This window comes from Tachypleus tridentatus, chromosome 2 (assembly GCF_004210375.1).
Source record: "Tachypleus tridentatus isolate NWPU-2018 chromosome 2, ASM421037v1, whole genome shotgun sequence".
NCBI lineage: Eukaryota > Metazoa > Arthropoda > Merostomata > Xiphosura > Limulidae > Tachypleus > Tachypleus tridentatus.
Window position 1 is genome coordinate 82205885 of NC_134826.1, and position 21169 is coordinate 82227053.

Sequence of the window (21169 nt, forward strand, 5' to 3'; positions counted from 1 at the left end):
TGTAATAATTTTAACTGAAGGGTAAAAAATAAATTTTAATTTGTGCTAGAATAAATCGTGCTAACATTTAAAAAAATATAGAATAGTTATTATCAGTCTTCACCCTCTATGTTACTTAAGTAATAACGAATTAAACAATGCTTCGAATTCCTCTTTCAATCAAGCTCATCCTTTCAGTCGTGAAAACGTTATAATGTTATGATCAATCCCACTATTCGTTGGTAAAAGAATAGCCCAATAGTTGACGGTAGTTGGCGATGGGTGGTGATGAAAAGCTGCCTTCCCTCTAACCTTACAGTGTCAAATTGGGGATGGTTTGCTCAGATAGACCTGGTGTAGCTTTGCGCGAAATTCAAAACAAAAACAAAATTCTTATAGCAAAGCCACATCAGGCTATCTGCTTAATCTACAGAGTGGAATCGAACCTCTGATTGTAGGATTGTAAATCCGTATTCTTACCACTGTACTAGCGCGAGGTTGTATATAAATATCTTTGAACGGTGCTAACCATCATCGTAATTATTAACAGTTTCTTAAACCATTATTAGGGACACAAGATTAGATTTCAGTCAGCCCCTATTTCCGCGTATATTTTAAATAAAAACCTACGCAATTATCGTTCAAAATTAAGATTTTACTGATTTCGTCAAGTGCTGTTTTTTTTTTTTTTAATAACCAATGGTTTAGATAAAAATAAATTACTTGGGCGAAGGTTATAACTGTCAAGGTAAATTCCCAACGTTACCATTAGAATGTGGTGATACTAGTTTCTTTTTAAAGTGGTTCCCCTCTTGCGTGGTTGTGAAATACATACACCTGAGGATCCACAAACCAATCGGTGTGTATGAAAAGTTGTATTCCGAAATTAAATCTTTTAATTCGTATAAATCTAATTATACGAATATTTTTATCCTCTAAATCATTTTTTATAATAAACATTTTAATGATAATTCGGACATTACTCACAAACTTCTTGCAATACTCTCGTGGACCCCGTATGAGAAATGCTGCAGTAGGTTATCTGTGCTGTGTTCACCACGAGGACCAAGTCCCAGCTTTAACTATTACGAGTCTTAAAGATTACCGTTGAGACTCTAGGGGCATCCTGTAGTATTAATTCGAAATATTTTCGTGTATATTTGCCGCAAATAAAATTAATAAAACAAAATGTATAAAAACGACAAATGCTTATGGAGCTCCTTGCAATTCTTGATGAGTCAGGAATAGACACTCATACTGACATACGATTTGTATACCATATGGACGCACATCTTATAAATGACTGTTATAAATAGCATTTCGACGGAAAGTGTTATGTTGCATGCCCAACCGACCTAATGAGCTCTTATATTAAAGGAAATGCTTTGTCAGTAGTGATGTGTAATACATTTCGTTTGCAAATGAAATGGTATTATATTTTTCGTTTTGCGAAACTGTTTTGGGCTATTAAAAAATGATATGTTAAAAATTATAATCGGTAACATATGTAACAAACTTGTGTGTTGTTGGGTTTGTTGAAAGAAAGTCAACCTCTGTTTGAAAGGTTTTTAGCAGATACAAATCGAACACTTTGATAACAATAATTATTTAGTTTTTGTTTTGTTTTCGTTTTGCTGAGATATGTTTCCAAAGCAACTTTTATTAGGTTTATGACAATGCAAAAATCAGTAGGCTTAGTTAACTCGTATATATCGTAAATTATAAGCCATTCATTAATTTCCAAACGTTTTTTTTAATTCAACTCTGATGCTTTGCACCATAAGACACCAAACAAAAAACAAACAACTTTTTAAATTCACGTCTTATATGATTAATTGGTTTTATCCATTTAATCTTATGAAAAATTGGTTGTAAAAATAATTTGAAACGTTTATCCTTTCACTTTGATTTATACAACATTCAATTACTTTAAAAATGTTGCTGAACATACAAAGCATGTTGTAATAATTTTTAACTGAAGGGTAAAAAAATAAAACAAAAATTTTAATTTGTGCTAGAATAAATCGTGCTAACATTTAAAAAAAATATAGAATAGTTATTATCAGTCTTCACCCCTCTATGTTACTTAAGTAATAACGAATTAGGCCTAATAATTAGGATTCGAATTCCTCTTTCCAATCAAGCTCATCCTTTCAGTCGTGAAAACGTTATAATGTTATGATCAATCCCACTATTCGTTGGTAAAAGAATAACCCAATAGTTGACGGTAGGTGGTGTTGACTATCTACTTCTCTATATTTTATCACAGTTAAATTAGGGGAGGCGAGGGTCAACAGCCCTCGTGTAGCTTTGCACGAAATTCTAAACAAACGAAATCAGTAACGATATATAGATACGAAGTTCTTTAAACCGTTTTTTTTTTTATCTTTATTTCCATTCATAAAGTAACAGGGTGTCCAAACTTTTATCTCTTTAATTGTTAAGACAAGGATATACATAACAAGTCATCCATTATTCGCTACTGCTTACAGGACCGCGACTTAAAAATGTTTCTAAGCGGGAAAGTTTGTGAATTCATAAGACACGTGCTGAATTAAACGTTATGCAAATTGCTTCACCTTCCCTTATGTATAAGTGTTGTTAAGCCTAAAACATACGACCTCAGTCGAAACGCTCAAAATGTTTTAATGTTTTTGCTCTATTTACAAAAATGCAATTTTTTTTATTCGAAAAATACTTGTGTTCTGAAGAAGTCGTTAGGTTGAAGTAAATGTTTATAAGATATCATTCTGGTACGATTATATCTTGTAAGATGTTAATGAGCATTGTTCACATGATCTATGTCACTCGCCGTCTTAAATAATTAGATATGAGAGTGCTAATTATGAATTCTAGCTTGTTTCCAACTGCTCTTACAGTTTTATACATAATTATGTCTTGTTTTTGTACAAACAGGGGCACTGGAAGCAAATTTGCATTGGTGGGTCAAGGGAAATAGTGCTGCGTTTCCATTTTAATCTCGACACGTGCTTGCCACTCTCGCTGTCAACAAGGTAACAGAAATAAAACAGTATTTCTTTCTACTCATCTACGTAAGAACTCCAAACTGTTAAACTGTGAGAAGCTAGTTGAATTTAAAATCGCATACTAGTGAAAAATGATCGGAAGGGTAGCGTAAAGAAGGGATTCGGTTTGCTCCAATTTGTTCCCCTAGTGGCAGTTTCAGGAGTTGTTCAACTCTGAAATCTCGTTGTGTGAAGAAAATGTAGTCCAAAGTGCGGGAAACTTCTCCTTCTTCTCGTATCTTCCATGTTGTGAAAAATGGTTCTTCTCGTGTATCACTTAAATACGTGTAAGAACTCTTTAATTTTGGGGCTGGACAAGACAGTAAGGTCTTGTATACGGGCTCGGTTGGTTCTGCGTTGAAATCTCCAGCAAGAACCAGAGGTCTTTTACCGTAATTTTCCTGTATAAACCGCAAAAGATCTTTCCCTTGCTTGTTTCGGAACTCTGCTAAGGCGTGGCCTTGTCGAGCTCTTAAATGAGTGGTGACCACACAAATTTCGCGATTGTCCAGTTTTCTTTTCAAGATGCAGATAATTGCAACTTGATTTGTCTTGTGGTTTAGAACTTCCAGCACCCTGGTGACTGTCTTGAGTAACCGGAATTTTGTGTTATCATAAAAAATAGCACATCCATCTGGTCCATTATTGTCCTTAATGTAATAACAAAGAGAATCTGGTTTAGGAAAGAACACACCTGAAAAATCCAATGTTCCTAACGTCTTCTTGAAAAATTCAAAATGGTCCACTTCTTGTAGACAGATTATATCAGATCGATAAAAGAGAATCTCTTCCAGAATCCTCCACCGACGAGTCTTCCAGTCCAGAACCTCCAGTGGGCAAGCCACAAAACGGTCAATTTTTTCTCCTATAACTAATGCACAATATGGAAAAATATCAATAAATAAATATAATAAGAATTTTAAAAGCTCACGGTAAAATATAGAATATAACATTTTGAAACTCGAAATTCGTAGAGTTTTAGCATAGCTGTTCCTTTTTCTGCCCCACTCTCCAGTGGTACAGCGGTATGTCTGCGAACTTGCAACGCTAGAAACCGGTTTTCGATACCCGTGGTTGGCAGAGCACAGATAACCCATTGTGTAGCTTTGTGCTTAACTTCAAAACTAATCCTAATTTTGACCTGATAACAAGAAAGAGGATAGTCCATCAACAGTATCTGTCACCCTGCCACCTACCAGTTACTTTCAACCTTATAAGAAGATTAAATGTTTTAATTATAATGCCTCCACAATTTAAGTGTGGTTTATTTTCAGCGGCACATCTTCGAGCCTTGGACTTATTATTTCATAACTCGGCATGCTAATCACTAGTCTATGCATACTTCCTTAAAATAAAACTGAGATTGGGTGATATTGGAATCTGTGATTCTATTTACCGAGCAGATATTGCATCTATCAGTTTTCATTTCACTGAATATAGAATTTAACAGAAATCTTGAATTATAATAAACGTCTGTAAAACGCGAAACCCAAGAAACATTTCAAATATATTATAATAAATAAATTATTTACAGTTTTAAACTCATTAGTGAAAAAAAAAATGTTGTTGTTGTTTGTTATTACGTACAAAACTACAAATGAGCTATCTGTGCTCTGCCCACTACCGGTATTGAAACCTGGTTTCTAGCAGTACAAGTCCACTCTACAAACATTAGATGCATAAGTCTGATACAAAATAACCAATCAAAACATTCAAATAGTTCTGTTTTCCCTTGCTCAAGAATTATTGTAATAGATTACAGTTTTAAAATAAACAGATATTCATTTCATGATGTTGTATTATTTTTATTTTAATACTTTCAAAGCATTTTACTCGAATAGATTATTTTTATTTCTATTGTTTTGGTACCTTGGGAGAGGATGTTCCAAGACAACAGTCGGAAGACTTGAGAGCTAGAGGATGGTACCGTATCTTTGAAGTGTTTGTTCACGTGGTGAAATGAACGAGTAATTGGAAGTGGGAAGTTGATCAGTTCTTTCTTACAACGCTGAACCAATTCATAACGGGTTAGTTGTCCCGTCATTTCAACGTCGTTGTCTGCTGTGTCTTCATTTACCGTTTTCTGATTCGAAATGTCCATCCCGTCCTGGAAAGTATTATTACTGTAACTAGTAGAAAAACTAAAATAGTGTCGAAAGTGATAATTTTAAACAGAAATTTGAAAATACAAGTACGTTGTGTAACGAAGTAATAAAATGTAAAAATACATTTCAATTGGTGATTATCTTTGTTGTTAATAAGTACAAAATTTCAAATTAATATAACCATTTCTAGCATTGTTTTAAATAATTCCATCCATATTTACTCTGAACATAATACTGTTGCTCGTACATCGTTAGTTTGTTGTGACTGGTTAAAAAGAAGCAGGAACGGTTTCATATTTGTTAGTTTTTTAACATAAGAAAATATATGATGAAACATGTCTGTGCACTTCAGTAAAGTTGAAAAAGTCGATATTTGACCGTAGTTAACAACACACTGAAATTAAATAAAATCTTACTCAGTACACTTCACTTAAAATTGATTCATCTAAACTTTGACTTCTGACATCATCTCTCAGAAATCCTTAAAGCGTTTGTTTTTAAAACAGGTTTAATTCCTGGTGGCCAAAAAATACATTAAAAACGGTTTCAAGAACAAAATGATGCATGTGGATATTTTAAAATGAAATATTACCAATTGTTAAAATTTACAAAAAAGGGTTAAAAAACCCAAATCAAATTATTAAAATTATTGGTTCTTCTCTTATTAGGAGTTGTTAAAATACATACAAAGGCTTTTTTCTTTCTTAAACCAAATAAAACACTCAAATAGTTACTATAAACAGTGATAATGGATCTCCTTTGACAGCCGTAAGTGCCTTTTAAAAGTTTATCCATCTACTATACGAGTGCCTGACCTTTGAATATGACACCAATACGCTTTAATCTTATAAATCTCTCAGGTCGGGCGTAACATAGTGAGACCCGGCATGGCCAGGTGGTTAAGACACTCGACTCATAATCTGAAGGTCACGGGTTCGAATCGCCGTCACACCAAACATGCTTGCCCTCTCAGCCGGGGGGGCGTTATAATATCACGGTCAATCCCACTGTTCGTTGGTAAAAGAGCAGCCCAAGAATTGGCGGTGGGTGGTGATGACTAGCTGCCTTCCCTCTAGTCTTACATTGCTGAATTAGGGACAGCTAGCACAGATAGCTCTCGAGTAGCTTTGCTCGAAATTCGACACAAACCAAACCATAACATAGTGGTTAGTGTGCTGGGGTGTGGACCGAGGTTCCATGGAATGTGTCACGCTACCGCAGGCCGTGGGTACGTTACACGAGATTCAAATCCCACTATTTTATTAGGATAGGTTGGTGGTAGGTGGCTGTCTTTTCCCTAGTGTTTTGCTTCAAAACTAAGAAGAACTAGCGCAGGTCGCAAATAGCACGAAAAGATTTGTACGAATATTCGAATCAATCAGTCTAAACCACCTGATTTTTAAAAAATATATTGATCAACTAAAGTTAGATGTATACACTACCCCACCGCTTCTTTTCCAAACTTTCCAACCATGCCATGGACCATATGAAGAGAACCATAGATTAAGAATTATTAATAGAGTGTATTTGAGCTAGATAATCTAAAAAGGAGTTCGTTAACCTACGAAACTCAAAAATAATTACTGGTGTTTTAAAACTAGTGAATATTAACTTAAGTTTATAGGATTCCCGGAAGATGTGTTTGTTTTTGAATTTCACGCAAAGCTACACGAGGGCTAGCTGCGCTAGCTCTCCCTAATTTAGCAGTGTAAGACAAAAAGGAAGGTAGCTAGTCATCACCACTCACCGCCAACTCTTGGGCTACTCTTTTACCAACGAATAGTGGGATTGGCCGTAACATTATAACGCCCCCACCCACGGCTGAAAGGGCGAGCATGTTTGGTGTGATGGGGATTCGAACCCCCGATCCTCAGATTATGAGTCGAGTGTCTTAACCTTCTGTCCATGCTGCACCAATTCCCAAAAGAGCCGTGGTTCAAAGCAATATTGGATAAAGACCAAATAGCGAGATCCCACAGAATAAAACAAAATAACTGGTGTCACATTAGAAAAAGAATATCACAGTTTCTTAAGCCTGAATTAGACAGACTGATAATATAAACTTGACATTACTAAATCGTACACGGCCTAAAGATAGAAACCGTGAAAACATTCGTATAAAAACGATTAGCCTAAATTATCTTAGCGAGGATTAATGAAATGCAAATAAAGTAGAAGCTACTTTACACAGAAAAATGATTCCTTTTGAAATCTTTATTCAAGAATCTTAACCCAAAATAATAAACGCGTGTTGAATAATAACGATACTTACGCTCATTTTCTTCGTTTTTCAAATATTTAACCTTAGTACGTATAGGCGGAGTCGTCAGCGAAGAACACACTCTGCTACGAAGCAAACTCGACTTCGGCTGCTCTAGCACCTATAGGAGAGAACGGTCTTGATGTACAAAGTGTGTCCGACAGACGAGGCCTCCTCTTATAAATCTCAAAGTCCATTCGTCTTGCTAGTAATGTATTTTTGAAATTATTCTACCGCTATTCTTTCTAAAAACCACTAATATTCCTGCTCTTTAATATCTACCTTCCAAACAAACTTTCGTATCCCTTGTTGTTAAGCTTATTTAAAATATTTCAATATTAAGAATCTGAGATTGTGACTGGGGAAATACGCTCTTCATCTGCTGTATTTAAGGTTTTAAATTGAAATGGAATGGAGGAACTGATAATGAGATATAATGAAGTAAAAATTGGGGGATTTACCCGCTCAACTTCGGAACAGTGTCTGTGGTTCAAGGTAAAACAGAGATACATATAGAATATTCTATGAGTTTTAAAAGGAAGAGTTTTTATATTAGAAAGACTATAAAATATATATCTTAAAATATACAACTTCATAAACTTGTGATTTGTATTTTATCTTATTAAAAGTGATACTTCTGTGCTTGGTTAATAGCGCATGTTTTTGTGTTTTTCTCTGCAAGTAATTAAAGTTTAATTGATTTAGATAGCGTAGTAGATTTTCAGTAAAAACCAGGGGCATAAATCCTGAGGGGATGGGGTATACATCCCCCCTTCAATTTAGGTGGGGGGTATGGTACATATAATCATCCCCCCTACAGTTTGGTCTGTTGAATTGTTTTATTGCATCACAGGCCTACAAATTGTGTGTTTGTTCTTGTGATTCTCGTGTTCTTACCAATCGAATTACATAATTAGGTCTAGATGTAGGCTTTTTCAGTAGCCGAAATGTATATCTTTAATATAGGCGTGCTTCTAAGCTTTTCGATATAAGCGATAGTTCGTAGTATCAGTCAGTAGGCCTAAGTATACATGCAAGTATCGTGGCAACAAGATTACTCTGTGACTGCATGTTTACAGCTTTCAGGTTCATGTAATCAGAGATTACTAATTTGCAAATGGAACAGTCCACGTAAGTGGTTGCAAAAATCATCCTCCCATCGGGTGTAAAACATCTACGCCCCTGGTAAAAACATACACTGAATTATCAGTATTACCTTCCAGTCACAGCAAGCTTCTAAGAGCGAAATTGAAAAGACATTTTGGTAATAGCTATATTTGATTAAATATACATTTCTTACTTTCTTAGTTATAAATAGTAAGATGCATCGATATTGGAGTCTGTGGTGAAGGGGAGCACGTCCCCCTGAAAAAGATGAAAAGCATAATTCTTTAATCCTTTTTTTATTCATTCACTACACGCATGTGAATTGTGTAAGAATTTCATTTACTTCACATTGCTTTTCCCCTAATCCATCCTGGAAAAATTTTTGCGGGCGCCTATATGCATTGATTCATCAGTTGGTTACCGTCGCTGTTAACTAATAGTTTACATTCTCTTCTGGGCCCGGCATGGCCAGGTGGGCTAAGGCGTTCGACTCGCAATCCGAGGGTCGCGGGTTCGAGTCCTCGTCGCACCAAACATGCTCGCCCTTTCAGCCGTGTGGGCGTTATAAAGTTACAGTCACTCCCACTATTCATTGGTAAAAGAGTATCCCAAGAATTGACGGTGGGTGGTGATGACTAGCTGCCTTTCCTCTTACACCGCTAAATTAGGGACGGCTAGCGCAGATAGCTCTCGAGTAGCTTTGCGCGAAATTTAAAAACAAACAAACAATTCTCTTCTGTTGTATAAACACTCAGACACGTTTTGTATATATTAGTCATTTATCTTTTGTTTCATACCCCAAGCTCTCCGTTCTCAAAACTTGTCACTGTTGGAAATTGGTTGTCCCCACGTTGGGACAGCAGCAAGCTCGCGTGCTTATAATGCTAGAATCCCAGGTTCGATTTTTCTTGGTAGACACAGCAAACATTCTAATGCGGTTTCGATGTAAAAACAAACCTCGGGATTACCCGATATAGATGGAGTAAATGAACACATTCGACTGAGTTTCGGGCTTATTTTACTTCCTTAAAATATGGATCCTCTCATAGACAGTGGCTTCTAGTGAGATACTGAACTTAAAACGATCACGTAATGATATGCTTGGAACGTGCAGTGAAGCTACCGAGGAAGTTCGTGATAATTCATCTAAATGTTATTTTCATTAATTGGAATATTGTTTGCTGTGAAAGACAGTAACAAATCAGTTAGCAAATGCGGAAATACCAACTATTTAGTGACACGGGGAATACCGAAGCGTGGAAATAGTACCCCCTTGATCACAAGTAAAAAAAAACAGAAAGGAAGGGAAATCCATGACCGCAAATATTCCTCTACCAGGGGAATTAATGCTACCTAGTCCCTAGTACTCAGATATGTATACATATGAATGTTATAAGGTTTATGATATCGGATTGAATCTACATTGTTGATATGGTGTTATGTAACGCCCTTCTGGTAGTAGATTCGGTGTTATCAAGTTGAACCTACCTTTAAAGTCCCAAATCTTCTCAACACTAATAAATTTACTATAGTCACACACACACACAAAGAAAAAGTTTTCACATTGGCACAATAAATCTGTAGCTTTCCCTCTAGCTGTCATTTTCCACTAGTCGAGAGTACCCATGAAGGAAGTGAGTACCGTGTTTCTCGGCGTCGAAGATGTACCCCCATTTTGATTAACTAAATTTTGATAAAAAAAGACAAACATAAGAATAAGGTCGCAGCACTTCCACCAATCTTACCAAGATATTTCGTGGATTGTTTAGTGACTTGTGGTACATACATCCTCTTGCACACTTCTCGTTTTTTGTGAGCTATATGTTTATCATATCTACCTTTGAAAGTGTGTACCTTATATTATCTCTGGAATATCTGTATTATTACCAGCAATAACGTTATTCTAAGCCTGAGGGGTTAAAAATAGTGCCGGTATTACAGCATCATATGTACGGTGACTTGTTCTTGTTTATTTATTTGTTATTTAATACTAAGTAACTTAAACATTTCATTCTGGGTCGTATAGAGGGGCTTGGATTACTGTCTAGTATCGAAACGCTTCCTCTAGGTTTAGGTGTAGACCTATGAGCAACAAAACCTTCGGCCTGGAAGACGCAGGGTAAATTTTTGAGACTTACTCTGGGAAAAAATAGCATCTTTGACGCTGGGAAATACGGTAAATGTGCAATATCCTAAATAACTAATAACTGTATAACCTTTCAGTATTTCATATGTTTAATAATCCTCCAAACTCTGACAGGCATCACAATTAAGTTGTTTTGTAGTTAGGTTTGATCTAAATCTTCAGGACAAGTTACGTAATATATAATATAGTGAAGTTGGACAGAATAAAATACGTCGTTACATATAGTTAGTTAGTAGAACTACATGTCGAACGGCACAGTCTAGACTGTACTTTTACCCTGAAACTTGTGTAATAAATGCCAAACAGGAAACCATTGCTAGTAATGGTATACATTTACCTAAACTAACATTTCTGTATACCTAATAACTGTATCAACCTTTAATATTCTATACATATAATAAGTGTATAAACCGCCAATACTCTGTTTACCTAAAAACTGTATAAACCTCAGATGTTCTGTATATCTAAAAAACTGTATAAACCTTTAATATTCTATACATCTAATAAATGTATAAACCTCCAATTTTCTGTATATCTAATAACCGTATAAACCGCCAATATTCTGCATATTTAATAACAGTATAAACCTCCGATATGACGTATACCTAAAAATTGTATTAGTCTCGTGCAATATTTTGTAGTTAACAACTGTATAAACCTACAGTATTCTATATACCTAATATCTCTATAAACCTTCAATATTTTATATACCTGATCACTGTTTAAGCTTCCAATATTTTGTACACCTAATAATACTATAAGCAATGTTTTGTTTTCTAATAAATGTACAGAACCTGTTCACGATTTTGTTGTTTGACCTAAATGTCAATTCATTTACCAGTTACAGACACTGTGGCCTTCATAATAACTCTTTTCAACTCGGTTATTTGCAGATAGTTGAGAACTAACTACAACAAAGACGTTAATGTCTGCGTCTATTTTAATACTGTCGGACTTTTATCTTTATAACGTCTCTTAGTATTGTCTGGCAAGATAAATTACAAATGACGAAATCTGTAGAATATAAATATATCAGACACTAATTAAGGAGTTTTCCTTATAAGTAGCGCAATTCTGTTTAATCTAACAGAAAATAAAGTCATTTATTATTGCTCCCAAATCCATCTCGACCTTCGCCCTGACCCCAGTGCGTATTTGATCTTATTAGTTCACGGGCTTGTAGGGCAAGTTCAAGGTTAATTTGACTGCCTTTCGTAAGATCTACAGAACAGAGAGTTGCCCTCTACACAAGTAATTTTGAAACATGATAAATTATTCGTAATTTATTAACAATGAATTGACGTATAAAAGTAAAGAAAACAAAAGGGGTAACAAATGTCCCCCTCTATTTTTGTTTTTCATTCATCAAGACTATTTTTCTATTCTGTCTTTTATTAAAAATAAATAAAAGAGTAAACATATGTTACCTTTTTTTATTGAGAACTGTGAAAGAACTCCTGGCTATATAAAAACTCTTGAGCACGAACCCTACTGACAACAAATCACTTTTTATCAATGAAATTATTGTTGTATTGCAAGTGATTTTATATTACTTCAAACAATAATTCTTTATTGCGTCATTTTCCCCTCTTTTGTTTCTTAGATTTCAGAAGAAAGTACTGCTAAATTTGTCGTTTTGTCTTTCGGAATTTAATGATATGGTAGCTTTAAAAATATAGGTCGCGCTTATGTCACGTTTACCTAAACCATTGAGAAATTACGTCACTCAAACTTTTGGGTGTTCTGAGTATGCAAGTTACGTAGAACAGTGAAGATTGGACTGGGAAATGTGTGCGTTTAAAAAATAAATAAAAGACAAAACGTTTCTCTTCAAAACAAAACACAAATCTGTAATTTCTTAAACGTTTTGGTTACCATTAATAGAATAGTGACCTTAAACAAATGTTTTTGATTATTAGTAGAAGTTTGATTTGTTTGTAATTAAGCACAAAGCTACACAAAGGACTTTTTCTTGATGATGAAAAACCCACATGAAATAAAAATGTATCTCAGAACAGCTAGTATGGGTATTGACACTTTTATTTATAAGGAGAGAACAACGTTTCGACCATTCTAGGTCATCTTAAGGTTATTAAGAGTTTCTTAACCTTAAGATGACCTAGAATGGTCGAAACGTTGTTCACCCCATATCAATAAAAGGGCTATTTGTGCTCTGGCCACCACGGGTATCGAAACCCGGGTGCTAGCGGTGTGATACAACAGATATGCCGCTGTACCACTGTGGGGATATTATTAAAAGAGTACAGATCCAAAAGTAAAGGTTTTGGTTATTATTAATAAAATAGTGAACTTACAGAAATGTTTTGAATTATCAGTAGAATAATACAGATCCAAATGTAAAGGTTTTAGTTATTATTAATAGAATAGTGAACTACCAGAAATGTTTTTAGTTATCAGTACAATAATACAGATCCAAAAGTAAAGGTTTTAGTTATTATTAACAGAATAGTGAACTCACAGAAATGTTTTTAGTTATCAGTAGAAGAATACAGATTCAAAAGTGAAGGTCTTAGCAACTGAACTAGGAAGGTGAAATGTATTTTTTTTTATAAATGTTATTTGATCACAACTAATGAGAATTAAAGTGAGGGTTTGGTTATAAATACAGTAGTGGTGTAATCCTAATGTTGAATTTGTAAGTGGTTACTTTATAAATAATAAATTTACACATAAGGTAATCAACTGACAAACATTTAATATTAATAGCTGGGTTCAACGTTAAGTTTAAAGGCTTAAAACAACAAACTTAAGGCTACGATACCCGTAGTGAACAGAGCACAGATATCGTTTTGTGTTGCTTTGTTCTTAACATACTCAACCAAAAGCTTTAAAATTCATGTTCAAATATATAATATCTTCAGTTGACGAAGTTGTAGAAATATATTTTTTACAGTTATTTTCACATTTAGAATAAAAAATCTAAGATAGTTATATGTACGAAGAAGTATACACAGATAGATAGACCATATTAAAAGTTCAGTTAGGGCAACTTAAAATAAAGTGAACGACTGTGTAGCTTAGCGCGAAAGAAAATAACATCTTTGAAACAAGCAAACACATTGTTTTACCAGCGAATACTGGGACTAACCATCACGGTTGAAAGGGCTAGTGAGTTCGGTGACGGGGAATCGAACCCAAGACCTGTAGGTTGCGAGTCGAATGCCCTAACCACTAGGTCATGCCACGTCATCAGAAATCGGGAGGTATCTTGGTCATACTTTTATTTTTTTATTTTCGTAATATAAAGGAAATGTCTTGATTTTTATTCAACGTTAACTATAAGACTGGCGTATTGAAGTCACTCGTGGAATAAAACAATTATAAAACCTTCACTTCATTTACATCGATGTTTAAACCTTATTTTCCTTGAATATCACGAGTTCAAGAACGAAGAAAGATTGTGTACAAATTAACGAATATTCATCTGCTTTTCAATATCGCCTGTGCTTGTTTACTGTCAAGAAATATCCGTGTTCGTACCCAACTTACAGGATCTACGAACTGTCACTTCCTCTATGGCCTAGTTATGACCGGAAACTGCCAAGCGGCTTCAAGAAGACCACTTTATTAGTTCAAACTTGGAATTTCCCATTTCCTTGTTGGTTGAATATAACGTTTGTTTGTTTTGAGGTAAACACACAATGGGCTATCTATGCTCTGCCCACTACAGGTATCGAAACTGGGTTTCTAGTGGTGTAAGCTACCACGCGTTAGGTAACTCTTTCTAGTGTACAGAACTCTAATATTTCGTTTATTACACTTGAAGAATTATTGAGTAAAAGCTATTTAATGGGCCATATGTGTTGCCTCTGCTGCAGGGATAAAACCCCAAATTATGGCGTTTTAAACCCTGGAGCTTAACACTGACTCGCTGGAGGAAAAGTCGTTGGTGTTATGGAGCCAAGAAATAAAAGTTTGCATTCGAACTCCTATTTGTGCTTTACAGCAAGTGTTCTTAAGAAAAAAACTCCGAAGATCACGGGTTCGAATCCCCGTCGCACCAAACATATTCGTCCTTTCAGCCGTGGGGACGTTATAATGGGGCAGTCAATCCCACTATTTGTTGTTAAAAGAGTAGCCTAAGAGTTGGCTGTGGGTGGTGATGATTAGCTGCCTGCCTTCTCTCTAGTCTTACACTGCTAAATTAGGGACGGATAGTGCAAATAGCCCTCGTGTAGCTTTGCGCGAAATTCAAAATTACAAGCAAAATAAAACAAGAAAAGAAGTCGACTTTCTTTTTTAACAAATTGTCATACAAAATGAATTTATATAAATCTCCCGAAAGAAGATTATAGTATCGTCTTAAACGATTTGAGCCTATAGAGGTCATACTGATAGCAGTGAAAAGTCAAAATTGTTTACAAAGTACTTCTATAACCCGCTCTCCTTCTCTCCACCTTAGAGCGAGTCATACGTTACAGTAACGTCTGAGTCCAGGTTAACGAAAGTAGGAAATCCCAGTGTAGCAAAGTGATATTTGCTCTAGTTTCCCCCTCTTTTCCTTGTACTGCAATGACCCTTAGACCTTACTGATTATATAGTTCACATTTCATTGAACGTGAGTGACGTGCATTTCGAACACTCCCACGTGATCATCATTTGTTAGTATTAATGGCAGAAAACCGCCTTAAAAGCAGTTGATGTTTAGTTGGATATTCAGCAGTGCGTGAGGCAAGGTTTTACGTAACTGTTTGTTTTTTTGTTTTTTAATGAAACAAGAGTACTTCATATTTGTACTTCAATCAGCTCTTAGCACATATTAATACCTGCTTCGCTTTACGTAATTTGTTACATAATTAAAGCCATGAAAATTTATACAACACTAGTTTATTGTGTGTGTGTGTATTTATGATAAAAAATGAAAAAAAATATTGCCAATGATAGGTCCAATAATAAACGATTAAACGACATTTAACAGATTAGGCTTTAAACTTTGACTCGCATGTTGTAACATTAACATAGAATGTTGGTCAAAGAAGCAACTAAGTTCCTTTCGCCCTACTTATGTATTGTACTGTGTCATTCATCTAGTATCTATAATAGCCTCTCGAACCGCTGTCAATTGTACAATTTGACAGCATTGTTTTTCACTCTGGGTTAGGTGATAAATTAAGGATACAACCTCTAGTGCATTTGTGAACGAGTATTATTAAGAAAAGAAAAATTATGGGCACAATCTCTGTGAATACAACACAAATAGCCTTTTATAACAGAGAGTGTACAACAACCGAGCAGACTTAGACATTAAATAGTTGGTATAATTCCATTTAAAAAGACGCTGCCTGGTAGAATTCGTCTTGGTCAAAGAGTTTAGCCAAGAAATTGAGAAGATATATAAAAATACCACATATTTTATCTGACTGGAATAAAATTTGAATTTTTAAAGTGTCATTAAGAGGCAGTTCTAATTAATTTAACCAGATTACAGTAGCGTTCGTAATTCACGTCGAATGGTAACGGAGATAATATCCTCAAGGTATTACCTAATCCACAGTGGAAAACAGTGGTGTCGAATTTTTTCATTCGCATCGATTCGAGAGATTAATATAGGTTTTAGATGAGATGACACAGTACAATAGATAAGTAGGGAGAAAGAAACTTAGTTACTTCTTTGACCAACATTCTATGTTAAAGTAACAATACGTGAGTGAAGGTTTAAAACATAATATGTTAAATGTTGTTTAATCGTTTATTACTGGGCCTACCGTTGGTCTAGTGGTAAGTTTAGGGAGACACAACGCTAAAATCCGAGGTTAGATTCCCCACGATGGACATAGCGCAGACAGTCTATCGTGTACGTTTACTTGTGCTAAGATGAGTTTATTGTTAATCAACTGCAGTAAAATTCATATAATCTTGTGGTTACCGTACCGACCTCCATATTGAAGGGTTAGGGTTAATAATATTGCGGAATATGCACTGCTCTTTCAACAAGCATTTAGTTAGTTAGGCACGGTACGAAAGTTGGTCTATCTAGTTATTTGGTTTAAATAAAAACAAACAAATCATGTTCAGTGACTGGCGATTCTAAATAACAGCCTTTTATCTGGCCAGCAGTTCAGAACTTGAGCTGTAAGAGACGTTTTAAGGTTCGCGTTGAATATTGTAGTTTCGAGAACGTTTAGGTTCTTGTTACATATGTTCTTATTTTATCTCCTAAACTAAGAGAGCAACAATAATTTTAATATGCTTGTATAATGTTCCACGCGTCTTTGGTTATTTAAATCATAAAATAACCAAATAAAATTGTCAAACAATAAATAATATTGTCTAATGACAATACAAGATTGGTCACCAGATGTCGCTGTACCTCCGACTTATCTTATAGGTTAAAATATTTTATTATACTTTATTAGTCAGTGAATTGTAAAGATGAAATTATTTGATACACATTTCTGATTGGAGTTGTTTTTTTTAGGTTAAATTAGTTAATTATATTACGACCTCCAACTGCAAGTTGCTTACAACTAATAAATAAAAAACTCACAAAAACTAATAACAGGCATGCTACAACACACTTTTAAGATCGTTCTGTCTTTGTAATTGGTTTAATATCTTCGTGACTGATGGTGCATTCTGTCATAAACTTAATAACACTTAACGAGGTTGGACAAATGTTCGTATACCAAGACTACTACGATTAGGTGATGTGATTGTTCATATTGTGATTTATATCTCTCCTGTATTGTAATGTAGAGAGCAAGAGTTGAGTAAGTTATGCTAAAATGGTAATTAATATTAAAATCAAAGAGTTACATGAAAACTACAGTCAATATAAAATGTCAGTGGAACAGCAAATATCAAATCATAGACTTTAAGATAGAAACACCTTTTGTACTTAACGGCTCCAGAAAACAAATGAATACGAATCAGTTTGAGACACGAGAAGCATCAGGAAAGAGACCTACAAGTCGTGCATTAGCTATAGTAAGCAAAGTGCATTGTCTTATAGCAATACAAAACACAACCAAGAAGAATCTGTGTGTGGAAAAGCGACACAAATGATATGTACACCAGCTGTTTTAGAGTATATCCACTCAATTGTAATACCTCAAGTATCTGGAGAAAGAAACAGATATCCACGCTATTCCATACAAAGAGATACTGGTAATATCACTAGATACAGTGCCTTTGAATTTCTGTACGATCACATTGTTGAAATGATAGTTGGGAGCCGTTGTCCTCATACACGAGGTGGATTACGGTTTGGTTTTAATTCTGCGCAATTCGTTGACTGTGCTATGATCTCAAAATTGTAGGTTTGATAATGGTTTTACGTTGTTGTTGCTTTTGAATTTTCGCTCAAAGCTACACGAGGGCTATCTGTGCTAGCCGCCCCTAATTTAGTAGTGTAAGACTAAAAGGAAGGCAGCTAGTCATCATCACCCACCGCCAACTTTTGGGCTACGTTTTTACCAATGAATAGTGGGATTGAGCGTCACATTATAAATCCCCCACCCACCTGCTGAAAGAGAGAGCATGTTTGATGTGGCGGAGATTCGAACCCCCGACCCTCGGAGTCGAATGCCTTAACCACCTGGCCATGGATTATGGAAAGCAGCAAAAAGCATTCATGTGCTTTTAACATGAAAGCTTTATGATGTGTTTTTTTTTTTTGCTATGAAATCTGTGCTACAAAGCTCTTGTCAAGATTCAAGGTGATCAGCTAGAACATAACTGTATTTGCACCATGGCTGTAATTACATGGAGAGACTCCAAGGTCGCTTTTATATAAGTTATTCAACCAAAATACCCACGGGTAACACAGAAAATTATCATAAGTTACCATAATACATAATCTAACTTATTTAACTTATTCAGTTTTGTAAACAATATCTGTTTAACAAATATAGTATTTTTAACTTTATAATACAGTAATATATTTAATTAAATTGTATTCAAAAAAATTGAGATAAAACAAAACATCTGTATGTTTCACAAATTCATCATTTATTCGCTACAGTAAAGGCATCATCGGTCTATCCTAATGTACTAGTAGAACTTAACTTTCGTATAACGTACCCATGACCTCACAGTGAGAATCGCTTTGTTTTTGAGGTAACATGACACAACTCATGATCCTAGGGTCAAGAACCCGGTACGTTAGTCACTATGTTATTCCCGACCCAAAAAGATTCATTGTTAAAGCTTTCTAACAGCTTCCATGTGGTATCATATCCGGAGGTGAGGTCCGATATATTAAATGAATAAACTTTTAAAAGGCACTTACCGTTATCAGAGGAAATACATTATAACTGTTTAATTTACCATGGCTTGTTTATAGTAACCATTTGAGTGTTTTATTTGATTTAAGAAAGAAAAAATAGTTTTCCTAATTTAAAACTTTTTCTATGTATTTTAACAACTCCTAATAAGAGAAGGGCCGATTTTGTTGGTAATTTGATTTTGTTTTTGCTTTTTAACCCTTTTTTGTAATTTTTGACAATGGGTAATATTTCGTTTTAAAATATCCACATGCATCATTTTGTTCTTGAAACCGTTTTTAATGTATTTTTTGGCCACCAGAAATTACACCAGTTTTAAAAACAAACGCTTTAAGGATTTCTGAGAGGTGATGTCAGAAGTCAAATTTTAGATGAATCAATTTTAAGTGAAGTGTACTGAGTAAGATTTTATTTAATTTCAGTGTGTTGTTAACTACGGTCAAATATCGACTTTCTCGACTTTACTGAAGTGCACAGACATGTTTCATCATATATTTTCTTATGTTAAAAAACTAACAAATATGAAACCGTTCCTGCTTCTTTTTAACCAGTCACAACAAACTAACGATTTACGAGCAACAGTATTATGTTCAGAGTAAATATGGATGGAATTATTTAAAACAATGCTAGAAATGGTTATATTAATTTGAATTTTTGTACTTATTAACAACAAAGATAATCACCAATTGAAATGTATTTTTACATTTTATTACTTCGTTACACAACGTACTTGTATTTTCAAATTTCTGTTTAAAATTATCACTTTCGACACTATTTTAGTTTTTCTACTAGTTACAGTAATAATACTTTCCAGGACGGGATGGACATTTCGAATCAGAAAACGGTAAATGAAGACACAGCAGATAACGACGTTGAAATGACGGGACAACTAACCCATTATGAATTGGTTCAGCGTTGTAAGAAAGAACTGATCAACTTCCCACTTCCAATTACTCGTTCATTTCACCACGTGAACAAACACTTCAAAAAATTCAATACCATCCTGTGGCCTTCAAGTCTTCCGACTGATGTTCTGGAATGTCTTCTCCCATAGTACCAAAATAAGAAAATTGACCTATTCTAGGAAACTAATTTCGCCTCTTAAGACACTTTTGTGGCCAATGGCCGTTAACTAATCACGTAAATCACTGTCAAAGGAAATTAATAGTCGGGTTTTTAAAGCGATCAATATAAAGTACTCCTACTACCAAAACAAAAACCGTTACTTCTTCATACAAACTGAACCCTAACCCTCGCACAGCGTATATATACCATGTGCTAACTATATGCATATTAAGTTCTTAAAGCTTGCATAAAACGTTTGGCGATGTAACAGTGAATACTTTAATAATGTATTATAAATAAATTGTGTAAAAATTAGGATTTTTGTGTTAGTTATTACAGAATCCCCATCCATATATTAACTTCATAAATCGGATACTTCATCTTATGTATAAAACTGTTATGATAGTTGCCCACAATCTAACAATTCATAATTAGCAGTTATTATTTAAGACAACGAATTACAAATATCAACTGAGCAGTATATGTTGAAACAAGATATAATTCAGGCCGAATGACATCTAATTCAACCAGTTTAAATATCTGTTTCACCTACCGAATAACTTCAGAACACCTAAACACTCAGAAATGTTTTTTTTTTTTTCAAATAATTGAATCTTCACAGTTATATAAAACGTGCACCGTTCCTCTAAATAAGGCTATACCTTGTAGATTTATTTATCTAAACCGTCGTCGTAACAATACGAAACAAATGTTCAACCATTAAGTTATTTTATAATAAAAAGTAATCAAGTGTGCCATATACATTTACCAAATAGTTTTGCAAGTAGATATTGAAATACAGATAAAATATATATACATTTAAAACCTTCTCGAATTAAAATCCTCCCTCAAAATATCCTCAACATGACAGGTTACTTTCAGCATTTTATTATCCTCTCTGTATTGGTTCTAGTACGGTATATAAACTTTCGATTATACATAAAGTTTACAACATTTGAAGTAAAGACAAAGCAGTTTAATTGATAGGTAGTTTTGGACGAATTTTGAGTCTTACCATTTCTTCTCTATTCAGTACAATTCTCGATACGATGAGATATCTAGTTTTACTTAGTCTCCTAACCGATAGCAGACGATGGTTAGATACTTTTGTAATAAAATAATATTTTACGTATTTTCTGAATTGTAATATCCATATAGATATGAGTACACTTGGGACATGGATATTTGCAGAGGGCATAAGAGATATACCATTTTAGGAGTCGTGTATTAATAGT

The 21169-nt window shown here is 34.6% G+C and overlaps 2 protein-coding genes across 2 annotated transcripts; one reads left to right on the forward strand and one right to left on the reverse strand.

Moving 5' to 3' along the window:
* Positions 1-2737: 2737 nt before the first annotated feature.
* LOC143244361 (nocturnin-like) lies at positions 2738-7522 on the reverse strand. The gene is made up of 3 exons (XM_076488898.1): positions 7383-7522; positions 4875-5112; positions 2738-3876 (listed from the first exon to the last, which is right to left on the reverse strand). The coding sequence occupies exons 1-3, from the start codon at positions 7386-7388 to the stop codon at positions 3065-3067; spliced, it is 1056 nt and encodes a 351-aa protein (XP_076345013.1). The 5' UTR covers positions 7389-7522; the 3' UTR covers positions 2738-3064.
* LOC143244363 (uncharacterized) lies at positions 7444-20259 on the forward strand. Its single transcript, XM_076488900.1, has 2 exons — positions 7444-7578; positions 19684-20259. The coding sequence occupies exons 1-2, from the start codon at positions 7513-7515 to the stop codon at positions 19921-19923; spliced, it is 306 nt and encodes a 101-aa protein (XP_076345015.1). The 5' UTR covers positions 7444-7512; the 3' UTR covers positions 19924-20259.
* Positions 20260-21169: the final 910 nt, after the last annotated feature.

Coding starts and splice junctions, on each gene's coding strand:
- LOC143244363 (XM_076488900.1), top strand. CDS start 7,513: ATGTACAAAGTGTGTCCGACAGACGAGGCCTCCTCTTATAAATCTCAA. Junction 7,579..19,683: donor AAAGTCCATTCGTCTTGCTA/GTAATGTATTTT, acceptor AATACTTTCCAG/GACGGGATGGACATTTCGAA.
- LOC143244361 (XM_076488898.1), bottom strand. Junction 3,877..4,874: donor TTGGAACATCCTCTCCCAAG/GTACCAAAACAA, acceptor ATTGTGCATTAG/TTATAGGAGAAAAAATTGAC.